The sequence below is a fragment of the Bos javanicus genome, chromosome X, assembly GCF_032452875.1.
Source record: "Bos javanicus breed banteng chromosome X, ARS-OSU_banteng_1.0, whole genome shotgun sequence".
Lineage (NCBI taxonomy): Eukaryota > Metazoa > Chordata > Mammalia > Artiodactyla > Bovidae > Bos > Bos javanicus.
The window spans coordinates 99,229,561-99,247,152 of record NC_083897.1 but is presented as its reverse complement, the minus strand read 5'-3'; the positions used below and the strand labels follow the sequence as shown (position 1 = coordinate 99,247,152).

The window sequence follows — 17,592 nt, the reverse complement described above, 5'->3', positions numbered from 1 at the left end:
TAGAATAACAGAGGCAGAAGATAGGATTAGTGAATTAGAAGATAGAATGGTAGAAATAAATGAATCAGAGAGGATAAAAGAAAAACGAATTAAAAGAAATGAGGACAATCTCAGAGACCTCCAGGAGAATATTAAACGCTACAACATTCGAATCATAGGGGTCCCAGAAGAAGAAGACAAGAAGAAAGACCATGAGAAAATACTTGAAGAGATAATAGTTGAAAACTTCCCTAAAATGGGGAAGGAAATAATCACCCAAGTCCAAGAAACCCAGAGAGTCCCAAACAGGATAAACCCAAGGCGAAACACCCCAAGGCACATATTAATCAAATTAACAAAGATCAAACACAAAGAACAAATATTAAAAGCAGCAAGAGAAAAACAACAAATAACACACAAGGGAATTCTCATAAGGATAACAGCTGATCTTTCAATAGAAACTCTTCAAGCCAGGAGGGAATAGCAAGACATACTTAAAGTGATGAAACAAAATAACCTACAGCCCAGATTATTGTACCCAGCAAGGATTTCATTCAAGTATGAAGGAGAAATCAAAAGCTTTTCAGACAAGCAAAAGCTGAGAGAATTCAGCACCACCAAACCAGCTCTCCAACAAATACTAAAGGATATTCTTTAGACAGGAAACACAAAAACAGTGTATAAAATCAAACCCACAACAATAAAGTAAATGGCAACGGGATCATACTTATCAGTAACTACCTTAAACGTAAATGGGTTGAATGCCCCAACCAAAAGACAAAGACTGGCTGAATGGATACAAAAACAAGACACCTACATATGTTGTCTACAAGAGGCCCAACTCAAAACAGGGGACACATACAGACTGAAAGTGAAGGGCTGGAAAAAGATTTTCCATGCAAATAGGGACCAAAAGGAAGCAGGAGTAGCAATACTTATATCAGATAAAATAAACTTTAAAACAAAGGCTGTGAAAAGAGACAAAGGTGGTCACTACATAATGATCAAAGGATCACTCCAAGAAGAAGATTTAACAATTATAAATATATATGCACCCAACACGGGTGTGCCGCAATATGCAAGACAAATGCTAACATGTATGAAAGGAGAAATTAACAATAACACAATAATAGTGGGAGACTTTAATACCCCACTCACACCTATGGATAGATCAACTAAACAGAAAATTAACAAGGAAACACAAACTTTAATTGATACAATAGACCAGTTAGACCTAATTGATAACTATAGGACATTTCATCCCAAAACAAGGAATTTCACCTTTTTCTCAAGTGCACACGGAACCTTCTCCAGGATAGATCACATCCTGGGCCATAAATCTAACCTTGGTAAATTCAAAAAAATAGAAATCATTCCAAGCATCTTTTCTGACCACAATGCAGTAAGATTAGATCTCAATTACAGGAGAAAAACTATTAAAAATTCAAACATATGGAGGCTGAACAACACGCTGCTGAATAACCAACAAATCACAGAAGAAATCAAAAAAGAAATCAAAATTTGCATAGAAACGAATGAAAATGAAAACACAACAACCCAAAACCTATGGGACACTTTAAAAGCAGTCCTAAGGGGAAAATTCATAGCAATACAGGCATACCTCAAGAAACAAGAAAAAAGTCAAATAAATAACCTAACCCTACACCTAAAGCAACTAGAAAAGGAAGAAATGAAGAACCCCAGGGTTAGTAGAAGGAAAGAAATCTTAAAAATTAGGGCAGAAATAAATGGAAAAGAAACAAAAGAGACCATAGCAAAAATCAACAAAACCAAAAGCTGGTTCTTTGAAAGGATAAATAAAATTGACAAACCATTAGCCAGACTCATCAAGAAAGAAAGGGAGAAAAATCAAATCAATAAAATTAGAAATGAAAATGGAGAGATCACAACAGACAACACAGAAATACAAAGGATCATAAGAGACTATTATCAACAATTATATGCCAATAAAATGGACAACGTGGAAGAAATGGACAAATTCTTAGAAAAGTACAACTTTCCAAAACGGGACCAGGAAGAAATAGAAAATCTTAACAGACCCATCACAAGCACAGAAATCGAAACTGTAATCAGAAATCTTCCAGCAAACAAAAGCCCAGGTCCAGACGGCTTCACAGCTGAATTCTACTAAAAATTTAGAGAAGAGCTAACACCTATCCTGCTCAAACTCTTCCAGAAAATTGCAGAGGAAGGTAAACTTCCAAACTCATTCTATGAGGCCACCATCACCCTAATACCAAAACCTGACAAAGATCCCACAAAAAAAGAAAACTGCAGGCCAATATCACTGATGAACATAGATGCAAAAATCCTCAACAAAATTCTAGCAATCAGAATCCAACAACACATTAAAAAAGATCATACACCATGACCAAGTGGGCTTTATCCCAGGGATGCAAGGATTCTTCAATATCTGCAAATCAATCAATGTAATACACCACATTAACAAATTGAAAAATAAAAACCATATGATTATCTCAATAGATGCAGAGAAAGCCTTTGACAAAATTCAACACCCATTTATGATAAAAACTCTCCAGAAAGCAGGAATAGAAGGAACATACCTCAACATAATAAAAGCTATATATGACAAACCCACAGCAAACATTATCCTCAATGGTGAAGAATTGAAAGCATTTCCTCTAAAGTCAGGAACAAGACAAGGGTGCCCACTTTCACCATTACTATTCAACATAGTTTTGGAAGTTTTGGCCACAGCAATCAGAGTAGAAAAAGAAATAAAAGGAATCCAGACTGGAAAAGAAGAAGTAAAACTCTCACTGTTTGCAGATGACATGATCCTCTACATAGAAAACCCTAAAGACTCCACCAGAAAATTACTAGAGCTAATCAATGATTATAGTAAAGTTGCAGGATATAAAATCAACACACAGAAATCCCTTGCATTCCTATACACTAATAATGAGAAAACAGAAAGAGAAATTAAGAAAACAATTCCATTCACCATTGCAATGGAAAGAATAAAATACTTAGGAATATATCTACCTAAAGAAACTAAAGACCTATATATAGAAAATAATAAAACACTGTTGAAAGAAATCAAAGAAGACACTAAGAGATGGAGAAATATACCATGTTCACGGATTGAAAGAATCAATATAGTGAAAATGAGTATACTACCCAAAGCAATTTATAGATTCAATGCAATCCCTATCAAGCTACCAACGGTATTCTTCACAGAGCTAGAACGAATAATTTCACAATTTGTATGGAAATACAAAAAGCCTCCAATAGCCAAAGCTATCTTGAGAAAGAAGAATGGAACTGGAGGAATCAACCTACCTGACTTCAGGCTCTATTACAAAGCCACAGTTATCAAGACAGTATGGTACTGGCACAAAGACAGAAATATTGATCAGTGGAATAAAAGAGAAAGCCCAGAGATAAATCCACGCACATATGGACACCTTATCTTTGACAAAGGAGGCAAGAATATACAATAGATTAAAGACAAGAATATACAATAGATTAAAGACAATCTCTTTAACAAGTGGTGCTGGGAAAACTGGTCAACCACTTGTAAAAGAATGAAACTAGAACACTTTCTAACACCATACACAAAAATAAACTCAAAATGGGTTAAAGATCTCAATGTCAGACCAGAAACTATAAAACTCCTAGAGGAGAACATAGGCAAAACACTCTCTGACATACATCACAGCAGGATCCTCTACGACCCACCTCCCAGAATATTGGAAATAAAAGCAAAAATAAACAAATGGGACCTAATTAAACTTAAAAGCTTCTGCACAACAAAGGAAACTTTTAACAAGGTGAAAAGGCAGCCTTCAGAATGGGAGAAAATAATAGCAAATGAAGCAACTGACAAACAACTAATCTCAAAAATATACAAGCAACACCTACAGCTCAACTCCAGAAAAATAAATGACCCAATCAAAAAATGGGCCAAAGAACTAAATAGACATTTCTCCAAAGAAGACATACAGATGGCTAACAAACACATGAAAAGATGCTCAACATCACTCATTATCAGAGAAATGCAAATCAAAACCACTATGAGGTACCATTTCACACCAGTCAGAATGGCTGCGATCCAAAAGTCTACAAGCAATAAGTGCTGGAGAGGGTGTGGAGAAAAGGGAACCCTCTTACACTGTTGATGGGAATGCAAACTAGTACAGCCACTATGAATAACAGTGTGGAGATTCCTTAAAAAACTGGAAATAGAACTACCTTATGATCCAGCAATCCCAGTGCTGGGCATACACACTGAGGAAACCAGAAGGGAAAGAGACACATGTACCCCAATGTTCATCGCAGCACTGTTTATAATAGGCAGGACATGGAAGCAACCTAGATGTCCATCAGCAGATGAATGGATAAGAAAGCAGTGGTACATATACACAATGGAGTATTACTCAGCCATTAAAAAGAATACATTTGAATCAGTTCTAATGAGGTGGATGAAACTGGAGCCTATTATACAGAGTGAAGTAAGCCAGAAAGAAAAACACCAATACAGTATACTAACGCATATATATGGAATTTAGAAAGATGGTAATAATAACCCTGTGTACTAGACAGCAAAAGAGACACTGATATATAGATCAGTCTTATGAACTCTGTGGGAGAGGGAGAGGGTGGGGAGATTTGGGAGAATGGCATTGAAACATGTATAATATCATGTATGAAACGAGTCACCAGTCCAGGTTCAATGCACGATACTGGATGCTTGGGGCCGGTGCACTGGGACGACCCAGAGGGAAGGTATGGGGAGGGAGGAGGGAGGAGGGTTCAGGATGGGGAACACAGGTATACCTGTGGCAGATTCATTTCGGTATTTGGCAAAACTAATACAATATTATAACGTTTTAAAAATAAAAAAAAAAGAATTTTCCACAGCTTGTTGTGATCCACACAATCAAAGACTTTTGTGTAATCAATGAAACAGAAGTAGATATTTTTCTGGAATTTTTGTAAGTCCTGACCAATTGGGAAACAGCAGAACATTCCTGCTGCCAGCTATAGTCATCCCTAGATATGTATCAATACCTCTGTGACCACGCTCTATATCCTTCAGTTCTCCACTACTCTAAACCACCCGCCTCCCCCAGTCAGCAATCACCAGGTCAACTTCTGCTAATTATTCCTGTCAGGCACCTTGTGAGCAGGGGAAATTCACGATTCCTTAGTCTTGTCTTTATGCCCTCCATTCCGCCAAAGCGAAGCCTCCATGGCCAGGCTGACCAATCTACTGTCTCCGGATGCTCATACCTCACAGAAGAAGTTGAAGCCTATGAACCCAACCTTGTATATATATAGAAGACATTTCCCTGCACCCTATCTGGGTCTGTTATTTGATGTAAAAAAGATTCCTGGAGGGACCTGAACTCTTTCCTAATTATAACAAGTTTAGTCTCACTTTGAGTCCTCTTCTATTCTCACTTGGTGATGTGTTTCTGTATAAATTCTTATGCTTAATGATTTTTGATTCATTCTGCTAGTCTCTGAAGAAGTCAGCTGGTATACTGGGAAGTGCACTGGGCTAGGAGTCTGGATGAACAACCTCTAGCTCTGTGTCGAGATGGCTTTATCAAATCTGAGTTTTGTGGTAGTTTCTAGGTATAATTTTAAATTCAAGTGCCCAAATAGTGGTTTTTTCAACCTGGAACTAACCCTGCCACAAAATGCCTCACTTGTGTTTCCTTTCACATCCTGTGCTAACTCCCCCAGAGCACTTGCTCCATGGTGTAGCCACTGTCAGTTTTATCTCATCTGCACTAGGTTGTGGGCTCCTTGAGATAAGGGGCCATCTTCATTATGACACAGTTCCTAGTGCTTGGCAGAGTGTCTGGCACAGGAGGGCACTCAAATATTCTCTGAATGAAGTACCTCTACTGTTTCTGTGTGAATGGATTTGGATATATAACCATAAAGAATGATTGAATACTTCCTCTCCAAATACATTAGGCTAGCTTTTAATGTGGTGTAAAATGCCTCCACATGTAAATGAGAAATGTATTTGGATCTTGCTACTTATAATCCAATTTCCTTAATCTGTAACATGAGGATTTAAAGACCTTTGTTGGTTTCAAGTATCTATGGCTCATTTCCCCCACTTTCAAACCCAACTCCTGCCTCCCATTCATCAGCTCCACCACATGTTCAAATAAAGACTAGGATAGGAATGACACTCCCAATCAGAGCTTCTTTGTTTGATAGGAATGAGGTGGACTGAACTGCACCTCCTGCTCAGCCTTCCAGGAATCTTCCACAGGCCCCCTGGAAGAGCTCAACCAGGAAGCACAGATGAAGATTATGGACTACATGTTTCTCTTCAGCTCCAGTGATGCTTCCTTGCTCACAACAAAAATTACACTTGCTTCCTTTCTTTTTTCCCTCAGGTTCACCCCCACAGATTTATGGTGATATCGTGTAAGTTTAAGAGGTACAATGTGATAATTTTCACACAGGTGCATATTGAAAAACCTTGCCATAGTAAGGTTAAGGAACACATCCTTCCTTCACATAATTAACATTTTCTTCTTGTTGTTATGTGAGAACATTAATGACCTATTCTTATAGCATCTTTCAAGTATACAAGACAGTACTGTTAACCATAGTCTCCATGCTGTACCTTAGGTCCTTGTAACTTACTCATCTTACAATTCAAAGTTTGTACCCTTGGATGAGCATCTCCTCATTGTCCACCACTCCCAGTCCCTCATGCCAATTTTCATTTTTATAGTTCAATGGTATTAGATCACGTCCCTTAAAAAAAAAAAAAATTTGAAAGAGGCAAATTCTGCTTCCAGAGAGCCACAGTTTTACTAGTCATGATGTTTTGCTTGCAAAACACAGAGTACTAGCAAAGGAGTAAGTGTGGGTAGTTGGGCCCCACTCTTCTGACTTATTGTTCTAATTCCAAGACAGGGGAAGAGGATGGAAATGAAAGAGATCAGGATACATCTTTCTTCATGCATTGTTCCCCTTTAGAACAACCTGAGATGTTCAATCTGTTAAGTCCAGAATTAGTCTTAAATTCATGACTTGTGAAGAAATCAATATGTATGACCTTTGCTAAAACTCGTTCTAAAGATAAAGATTGTAAGGACTCTCAATACAATTTTGGGCTGCTGCTGCTGCTAGGTCGCTTCAGTCGTGTCTGACTCTGTGCGACCCCATAGACGGCAGCCCACGAGGCTTCCATGTCCCTGGGATTCTCCAGGCAAGAACACTGGAGTGGGTTGCCATTTCCTTATCCAATGCATGAAAGTGAAAAGTGAAAGTGAAGTCACTCAGTCGTGTCTGACTCTAGTGACCCCATGGACTGCAGCCTACCAGGCTCCTCCATCCATGGGATTTTCCAGGCAAAAGTACTGGAGTGGGGTGCCATTGCCTTCTCTGAATTTTGGGCTAGTAGGCTTTAAAAAATTTCAGACAACAGTGATAAGAGATAAAGGCAACATGAAATGTTTTATTGTTAAAATACAAGCCAGGTGAGCAATGTGACATCATCTCTAGTTTCAGATAATCTTCATTTTCTTTCTTTCTTTCTTTCTTTTTGGTTAAAAATAAAACACAGTTTTTTAAGGCTATTTCAACAAATTCACCTGGAGATGCAGAATAATAGGTGTGGTCCTGGTCAGACTATTAAAGATATAGGTTCAGAAGTGTGTGTTTCTGTGCGTGTGTGCATGTGTGTGTGAGTGTGTGTGTGAGTGTGTGTGTAGGGTAACTACCAAAGCAGATGATATGAGGGAATTTAGAATTATATAGATCTTGTAATTTATCTTCTCACCTTGGGTAAAGGGCATGTATCTTTTTCAGGGCCCAAATCTAACAATCTGTGTGCATGTTTGGACTGAGCTCCTCAAGGGGACATCACCCGTAGCCCAGGGCTACAGGGGAGTCCCTGGGGAGCAAGCCGAGCTGTGACTAGGCCCGGGCGGCAGAGGGTGCATCCATGACCGAGGAGTTCTCCTCCTCAGGGGCGTCGTTCTTCTTGGCCACAGCGACAGAAGCTGGTGTTTCAGTGGCGCTCTTCCTGATCTTGCCCTCTCCTCGGTCGGAATTCTGTCCCTGGGCGCCAGGCACTTGCTGCGGGAGGCGGCGCGGGTTATTGGGACGGCAAGATCCATAGCGTGGAGGGGGCCTCTGTGGCGGATTGCCGCTGGCTTCCTGCCGGCTCTCGCTGTGCTCTGCCTCCAGCTCCTCCGAGATGCCTGGTGAGTGTCTTGGACCAGGAGTGATGCCTCGGCCCCTAGGGCGACTCAGCAGGTAGCTGGGGCCCCGACCCCGCCGAGGATGCCCCTCTTGCCTTGTGGTGGGGGTGGACCCAGGCTGCCAGTCGGACTGGGGGCCGCTGGTGGTAGCCAGGATCGATGGGTGGCGGGTCACAGATGGTGCCCTGCGGGAGGGCGGGAAACGCCTCAGTCGTTGGTCTTGGGAGTGGCCAGGGAGAGGGCGTCTGAGGCCCTGGGCCGCAGTGAAGCCTTTGCCTCTGCCCTCGCATTCATCAGCGTCGCCCTCCGTGCTCTTGGAACCTCGAGGTGGAGGCGCGTGGCTGTGGATGCTGAAGCCCCGGCGGATGCTGCTGCAGTGGGCAGTGTAGCAGCTTCCCTTAAGTGGCACGCCCGCTGGCCCGGTCACCTTAGCGGCCTCGGTGCCCCGCTCACCCTGCACCACGTCGAACTCCACCGTCTCGCCGTCGTCCACGCTGCCTCGGTACTTGCAGGGGGTTTCCCCAGTGATGGCCGTATGGTGAACAAACACATCTTCCTGGGTATCGTGCCTCCTGATGAAGCCGTACCCTTTCTTATCCTTAAACCACACGACAGTGCCTAGGACCCTCTTAGCAATGACCTTCTTAGGCGCCTTTCCCTTGGCGCCCCTGGTGGTGGTTTTGGGGATCCCATCCCCGCTGAGATGGCCTGTGTCTAGGCCTAGGGTCTGGTCTCCGCCTCCCAAGGATGCCAGGGGTTTCCACGCCACGTAAGGGCAGAAGGAAGTGGCCATGTCCTTGAGGGTGGGCTCTCCCGCCTCACTCATCAGATCGTCCTTGATCTCCTTTGTCCAAGAATCAGAAGGAAATTTGTCCTTCTGAGGTTGGAAGGGTGGGAGGGGGCTCGGGCTGGAGGCAGGAGCCTCTCTCTGGGAGGTTTGTGGGTTAGGGCCAAGGGCTCTCTGGATTTAGTCCGAGAGTCTTGGAGAGGCCTGTGGCATCTCCTGAGACGACGGGGACGCGGACCAAACAATGGCTGCCATGGTGATGGTGAGCTCTTGAGGGGTGGGGGCGGGGTGGGTCTTTGACGTAGCTTGAGTGGGGTGGGGGGGTGGGGCAAATGCACTCCACCCCAGCCTCCTGCCACCACATCATAGTACCTCCTGCTTCATGGTGGAGAAGGTGGCACACTTGAAGCTCTAGGAAAGGGCCTTGAGCACCCTCTTGCTTGCTTGAGGGGACCCACGTTCCAGCCCTCTTCCTTGGTTGGGGAGATTCACAGCCTTCTAAGGGCACTCGCTCAATATTCTCTCACAAATCTCTGGTCCTCTTCCGACCCCCGGGGAGCTCATTGTGTGGGTCAGGCATTTTGTGTCACTTGAGGCAAGATGACAGCCGGCTGATTTGAAAACCTAATCAAAGAAACCTGCTGTGGATTTTGTCTGTTTGTTTTGTTTTTGTTTCCCTTCTGAAGGCTGCCAGGCCTAGAATGCCAGTGCTGAGAGGACACTAATGTAGTACATGTTTATCCAGACTAGTGTTAAGATTATGTTGACCTAAAACAAATAGACTGCCAGGGGTTTCTCCACCATAAATGAGTTTACTCTAGATCAACAGAGAATTACAATTTGGGGTCTACAACCATGGTGAGCCACACACAAGCTTCCCTAACAGGGAGAAGATAACTCTTTGAAAGAATGGGGAGGTTAGGAAGGCTGCACTAGGCAAAGTGTCCATGGAAGACTGAGGTTTTGAAGTATGGTGGCTCTTCATTTGCTGAGTCCTGACAGTATCTCATTGGCTAAGCTATTAGCATTCAAGAAGAGGAAGTATTTCTTCTTCCTGCTGGGTTCTGGTGTCATGTCTGAGAGCCCTCTCTTCTGGCCTCCCAACTCTATCATAATGGAAGTGTCTTTTTATTAATTTTTACCCTTCATCCCTTTGACCAAAATCTTTCTCTGAAAGCATCATTGATCAAGAGTTAGATTTTTTTTCAGTTTCAGCAGCTTTTTGCCAACCCCTGACCACCTTCCTTACACCCCCCCCCCCGCGCCACTGCCACACCCCCATGCCTGGAAAGACCTCTCCTGGGCATAGCATCCCATGTTAGAGTGAAAGTGCAGAGTTTGGAAGTGTATTGAAGTCACTTTAGAGTAAGAAGGAGGGGCCAGAGGGAGAACCCTCAGGTACTTTTTCTCTAAAGTTCATGTTTTCAAGATCATAGACACCGGAGATCACCTGAAGTATTGTGCCCCCATCAGAGGTTTGGCAGACAAACTTTCAAGAGATGTACTCTGAATATCCTGGGAAGGCTGTCTTGTCAGATATCATGTCTGCTTCCACTTCAGAAAACCTCAACTCTCAGATCACTAGGTACTGTGCAGGTCCTGTCAGGATTGGTGCCTTCTTTAAATGTGTCATGTGAGTCCAAGAGTCTATTCCCTGGAGCTTGGTTGCACAAGGGCTGGCTAGCAGTACCTGATAGGGGCCTTCCCAGCAAGGTAGAGGTGACTCCTTCTGGAAGTGTTTTTGCCAATAGATGTAACGTCCCTGTTGCAAGGTGTGTTGAAATATCAGAGGACCTTTCCTTTTTTCAGTGGTGGGTCCAAAGAGGCAGGAGCCAAGTGACTATCCTATGACTGTCTCAAAGGGTGAGAGTTTATGCGTTCCAAACAGAGTGGATCTGTGATTCAGAAGGACCGAAAGGCAATGCTTTTGGACAAGGTAATTGGAGGGCCTCCACAAATCTTGCCAACTGAGTCTTAATAATGTTGTTAGTGCATTTGACTAAACCAGAGGAGTGAGGCTGGTCAGCACTGTGAAAGTGTTGTAAAACTAGCCAAACAGTGCAGACTTGTGGAAGTAACTGACCAGTAAAATGGGGGCCTCAATCATTCTGAAGTTTGAGAGGAGTTCCCCGGATAGGGATAATCTTTTCCAAAAGGACTTTAGCCACAGAAGAGGCAGTAGCCTGTCTTCAAGGAAAGGTTTTGGTCCAATGTTAAAACATACCGACCGTGACTAAAACACATCCACGAGGTGGAGGAAGTTGTAAGGAATCCTATTTCCAGTGCCTGAATGCTCCACTGAGGCAGTTTAAACTGTCCAGGAGGAGTACAGCCGGTCATCTCTGGGGTGTATTTTGGACAAGTGGGCCATGTGGTTTCAAAGATGATATACAGCTAATAATAGCTAAGTTGACACAAGCATGATACACATCATACACAGTAAGGGAACTACAGATGAAAAGAATAGGATAGCACCACTCACCTGTTGGAAAAGACCCTGATGCTGGGAAAGATTGAAGGCAGCAGAAGAGGGTGACAGAGGATGAGATGGGTCGATAGCATGACCGACTCAGTGGACAGGAATCTGAGCAAGCTCTGGGAGATAGTGAAGGACAGGGAAGCCTGGCATGCTGCAGTCCATGGGGTCACAAAGAGTCGGACATGATTTAGTGACTCAGCAACAAGAACACGCACCTATTAGAACTGCTCCCTCCCTCTCCACTCCCCCAAATGGAAACACCAAATACTGGAGGATGGGAAACAACACCAACTTTAACTCATTGCTGAAAGAATGCATTTTCTGCCTCTCAAGAAAGAGATTGTCAGTATTTTCTGAAGCTAAGCAAGCCTCACACCTTGAGATCCATTGAGGTAGGCACTTATTGGCCCCTTGTTAGTGTTTCCCCACCAGTAGGGATTCACACATGCTATCATTCCATCAGTCGGCCAGTAGTTTAATGCAGGTTACAGTGGCTATGAGGGGGGATTTTAGTCTCCAGTAAAGCTGCGCTGCTATTTGATCTGACTTGGATCTTTCCCTTTTAATCAAACCAACAACTGTTTAACCCTCCAGTCTTGCTTTCCCTTCTCTAAGCCTAAGTGTTAAGCCCCTCTTGCCAGTTTTACCAAGTTATAATTTGGGGAAATATCCCTGTGCACCATGACAGAGGTTTGGCTACTGTTGGTTACTTTAAGAGCAGCATTACTTGTGGAAGTATCAGCAAGGTGATTTGATTTGCCTTAGCTTCCAGAGCATCAAGTTTAGAATGCCTCAGTAAGGATTGCATCCACTAATCCCTAAACAAAAGCCATCTTAAATTTTGCTTCCACTGGCAGTTAGGAAGTCGTGTTGCTTCTACACCATTCCAAAGTTATGAACTACCGTGAAAGCGTATCTGCTATAAATTTAAATATTGTTAGTTTTGCACTTGAGAAGACTCTGGAGAGTCCCCTGGGCTGCAAGGAGATCAAACCAGTCAATCTTAAAGGAAATCCACCCTGAATATTCATGGGAAGGATTGATGCTGAAGCTGAAGCTCCAGTACTTTGGCCACCTGATGTGAAAAGACCCTGATTCTGCGAAAGATTGAAGACAAAAGGAGAAGGGGCTGGCAGAGGATGAGATGGTTAGATAGCATCAGTGACTCAGTGGACATGAACTTGAGCAAACTCCGAGTGATAGTGAAGGACAGGGAAGCCTGGCATGCTGGAGTCCATGGGGCTGCAATGAGGCAGACATGACCTAGCAACTGAACAGAGCATAAAGTTCAAGCCTGTGTGCCTGCTAAGTCGCTTCAATCGTGTCTGACTCTTTGGGACCCCATGGACTGTAGCCCTCCAGGCTCCTCTGTCCACGAGATTCTCCAGACAAGAACATTGGAGTGGGTTGCCATGCCCTCCTCCCAAGCCTGGGAAAGAACAGAGAACTCATGCTTCTCTTTCAAGATGGTGGAGTAGCAGGACATGTGCTCTTCTCCTCCTGAGAGAGCACCAAAACTGCAACTAGCTGTTAAATGACCATTGACAGGAGGATGCTGGAGCTCACCAAAAACAGATACCTCTTGTCCAAAGACAAAGAAGAAACTGCAACGAGACAGGAAAATCAAAACATGGGAAAGTGAAATCCCATACCAGCCAGGAGCAGGAACCACAAACTGGAGAAGAATAATTCCAAAGACGTTCTCCCACTGGTGTGAAGGTTCAGATCCCCACATCAGGCTTCCCGGCCTGGAAATCTGGCACAGGGACTGGAATCCCCAGGGAATCTGCCATTGACCGACAACAGGTTTTGATTGCAAGCCTTCCAGAGCACGGGGGAAAACAGAGATGCCACTCTTGGAGGGCACAGACAAAACTGTGCATGTCCCAAGGCTCATGGGAAAGGAGCAGTGACAGCACAAGAGACTGAAGCAGACAGACCTACCCACTAGTGTTGCAGATGTGGGTTAGCAGTGGCTCGCTGCAGGGACAGGGGCGCTGGCAACAGCAGTCCTGGAAGCTTCCCTTTGGCATAAGCTCTCTTGGAGGTTGCCATTAACTCTACCATAGAGCCCAAAGAGCCCCAGGGATGGGTCGCCTTAGGCCAAACATCTAACAGGGAGAAAGCACAGCCCCACTCATCAGCAAATAGTTCGAGTTTTACTGAGCACAGCCCTGCCCACCAGAGCAAGAATGAAGTTTTCACACCACCAGTCCCTCCCATCAGGAAGCTTACACAAGCCTCCTAGCCTCATCTACCTGAGGGAAGACAGAAGAAGCAAGGAGAACCACAATCCCACAGCAGCCAGAACAGGAACCGCATTACAGAAAGTTAATCAGAATGAGTGATTGAATAACAATGCCTAAATCCTGGTTTTTGCTCAGTCACTCAGTCAGGTCCGACTCTTTTGGGATCCCACTGACTGCAGCACGCCAGGCTTCCCTGTCCTTCACTGTCTCCTGGAGTTTGGTTAAACTCATGTCCAATGAGTCAGTGATGCCATCCAACCATCTCCTCCTCTGTCATCCCCTTCTCCTCCTGCCTTCCGTCTTTCCTAGTATCCGAGGGTTTTCCAGTGAGTCGGCTCTTGGCGGCAATGGCCAAAGTATTGCAGTGACAGCATCAGTGCTTCCAGTGAATATTCAGGGTTGGTTTCCTTCAGGATTGACTGGTTGGGTCTCCATGCAGTCCAATGGACTCTCAAGAGTCTTCTCCAACACCACAGTTCAAAAGCATCAGTTCCTCGATGCTCAGCTTTCTTTATGGTCCGATTCTTACATCCACATGTGACTACTGGAAAAACCATAGCTCTGACTTAGATGGGTCGTTTTTGGCAAAGTAATGTCTCTGCTTTTTAATGTGCTGTCTAGGTTGGTCATAGCTTTTCTTCCAAGGAGCAAGTGTCTTTCAATTTCATGGCTGCAGTCATCGCCTGCAGTGATTTTGGAGACCTAGAAAATAAAGACTGTTACTGTTTCCTTAGTTTCCCCAACTATTTGCCATGAAGTGATAGGACCAGATCCCGTGATATTAGTTTTTTTGAATACTGAGATTTTTTGAATATTTGAATTTTGATTTTATGCAGGCTTCTTCACGCTCCTCTTTCACCTTCTTCAAGAGGCTCTTTAGTTCCTCTTTGCTTTCTGCCATAAGGGTGGTGTCATCTGTGTATCGGAGGTTATGGATAACTCTCCTGGCAGTCTTGTGCCCAGCTTGCACTTCATCCAGCCCGACAGTTTGCATGGTGTATTCTGCATATGAGTTAAATAGGCAGAGTGACAATATACAGCCTTGACATACACCTTTCCCAATGTTGAGCCGGTCCGTTCTTCCATGCCAGGTTCTAACTGTTGTTTCTTGACCTACATACAGGTTTCTCATGAGGCAGGTGAGCTGGTGTGCTATTCCTGTTTCTTTAAGAATTGTCCACAGTTTGGTGTGATCCACATGGTCAAAGGCTTTAGTGTAGTCAGTGAAACAGAAGTAGAGGTTTTCCTGGAATTTTTCTGAATCCTGGAGCAGTTGGGAATCAGCAGAACATTCCTGCTGCCAGTTAAATATAGTCACCCCTTTTTACACATGAATAACTCTGTGACAAGCTCTGTACCTCCCGGGAGCCGGCATACTGCATATTGAGTGCAGCACTTTACACAGCATCATCTTTCAGGATCTGGAATAGCTCAACTGGAATTCTATCACTGCCGGGAGCCAGTGTGAGGAGCTCCACCCATGACAAAGGTCATGAGGAAGGAGGCTCGGCATACGCAAAGGTGGGATCAAGCCTCAGGAGTCCCCCTGGAAATTCTCGAGCATCTACCCCCAAAACCAGAGTCTGCCTACTTTCTGCTTTGTGCTTTCACCTACACCTCTGACTCTACGGGGGGCTGTCCCCCACTACCTCTCTCTGAAAAAAGAGTTAGCTTACAGCTCCAGTTAATAATTCCTGGGTGTGACAGTGTTTCAACCTACAAACTCCTTTGGAAGTCCTCTAGCCTGACTGAATAGGTTTTTCCGGCCACATGTGATTGCTCAGAGCCTCCCAACTGTGAGAGGCATGAGATGTTCTAAACTGTCTAAATACAGATTCCTTTGAGCAGTTAAAAGATTGATTAGAAATTGTATTGGTGAAGGGATTTTCACTTGTTGGGCCAATGTTTGCTGCTAAGTTTCCATATCCCTTACCTGCTGTGTCCCTGGCAGTGTATTGATTAATATAATTGGTGTAAATAGTAGCTTTAATGTTTGTAACCTGGGACCCTTGAGTTAATTCATTTTCTTGTTATAGCCCACCACACTTTTGCTCTGTAGGAATGCAACTTTATCTAATGCTTTTGGAGGGTGGCGCTTGACTTATCACCTTTAGAGAAAAATAAGTTTTCTGAAGAAAGGGTCTTAAAATGTTAATAGGCCTCTGGGCCAGAAGATGATGCAAATCACCTAAGCTTTTGCATATGATAAGTTTGCAGGAAGAAAGCCTGGCTTGCTGCATGACTCTACCCCTTCCCCCATTATCCTTTATGCATAACTTAAGGTATAAAAACTACTTTGGAAAATAAAGTGTGGGCCTTGTTCACTGAAACTTGGTTTCCCCATGTCGTTCTTTCTCTCACCTTCTGGCTGAATTATTCAGCCTCTTTTCTCCACTGAATTTCCTCACTGAGCTATCCTTATTTCAGCCTCTTTTCTTCACTGAATTTTCCTACTGAGCTATCCTTATTTTATTACTCTTTATATCCTTAATTAACGTTTAATTAAGCAGTTGTTTCCTGATCCTCGCCGATGCCGTCCCTGCTTCGAATTCCCTGGATCCACCGGGGCTGGACCCCGGCATGTACCCTTCAGTTGTCCCTTGCTCCACCCTCAGACAGCAATCACTAGGTCAACGTCTGTTAATGGATCCTGTTAGGAACCTTTCTGAGCAGGGAAAATTCAAGAATCCTTAGTCTGGCCCTTTATGTCCTCCATTCCCACAAAATAAACCCTCCAGGGCCAGGCTGACCCATCCACTGCCTCCTGATGCATACACCTTACTCAGCAGGGAGAAGCCTATGAATCCAACCCTGTACCTACAGACGACATTTCCTTGCCCTGTATCCGTGTCTGTTACTTGGCATAAAGAGACATCCTGGATGGACCTGACTTCATTCCTAATCAGAGCAGATTTAGTTTCACTTCAAGTCTTCCTCTATTTTCACTTGGTGCTGTGCATCAGTATAAGTTCGTATGCTTGGTGATTTTTGGTGCTCTCTGCTCATCTCTGAAGACATCAGTTAGTATCCTGGGAAGTGCACTGGGCTAGGAGTTTGGATGGACAACTTCTAGCTCTATGTTGACATGACTTTATCAAATCAGAGTTTGGTGGTGAATGCTAGGTAGAATTTTAAATTCAAGTGTCTGCCTCACCTGTGTTTCCTCTCACATCCTGTGCTAACTCCCCCAGAGCACTCGCTCCATGGTGTAGCCACCGTCAGATTTCTCTGAGGTTTCTCTCCACTAGGTTGTGGGCTACTTGAGATAAAGGGCCATCTTCTTCCTTGTTATGTGATTCCTAGTGCCTGGCAGAGTGTCTGGCACAGGAGGGCACTCAAATATTCTCTGAATGAAGTATCTCTACTGTTTCTGTGTGAATGGATTTGGATATATAGCCATAATGAGTTATTGAATACTCCCTCTCCAAATACATTAGGTTAGCTTTTAATTTTGTGTAAAATGCCTTAGCATGTAAATGAGAAAAGTATTTGGATCTTGCTACCTATAATCTAATTTCCTTAATCTGTAACATGAGGTTTTAAAGACCTCTGTTGGTTTCAAGTATCTATGGCTCATTTCCCCCACCTCCAAACCCAACTCTTGCCTCCCATCCATCAACTCCACCACATGTTCAAGTAAAGATCAGGATAGGAATGACACTCCCAAGCAGAGCTTCTCTGTTTCAAGGGATTGAGGTGTGATGAACTGCACCTGCTCAGCCTTCCAGGAATCTTCCACAGGCCCCCTGGAAGAGCTCAACCAGGAAGCACAGAAGAAGATACAGACTTCATGTTTCTCTTTACCTCCAGAAGTGTGCACAACAAAAATTACATGTGCTTCCTTGTCCATTTTTTTTTTTCCTTCAGTTT

The 17,592-nt window shown here is 43.9% G+C and overlaps 1 protein-coding gene across 1 annotated transcript; it reads right to left on the bottom strand.

The window, feature by feature from the left end:
• Window positions 1–7,439: 7,439 nt before the first annotated feature.
• Window positions 7,440–9,257, bottom strand: LOC133242717 (Y-box-binding protein 3-like). The gene has a single exon (XM_061408856.1). It carries the CDS (start codon window positions 9,031–9,033, stop codon window positions 7,921–7,923), a length of 1,113 nt encoding a protein of 370 aa, XP_061264840.1. The 5' UTR covers window positions 9,034–9,257; the 3' UTR covers window positions 7,440–7,920.
• Window positions 9,258–17,592: the final 8,335 nt, after the last annotated feature.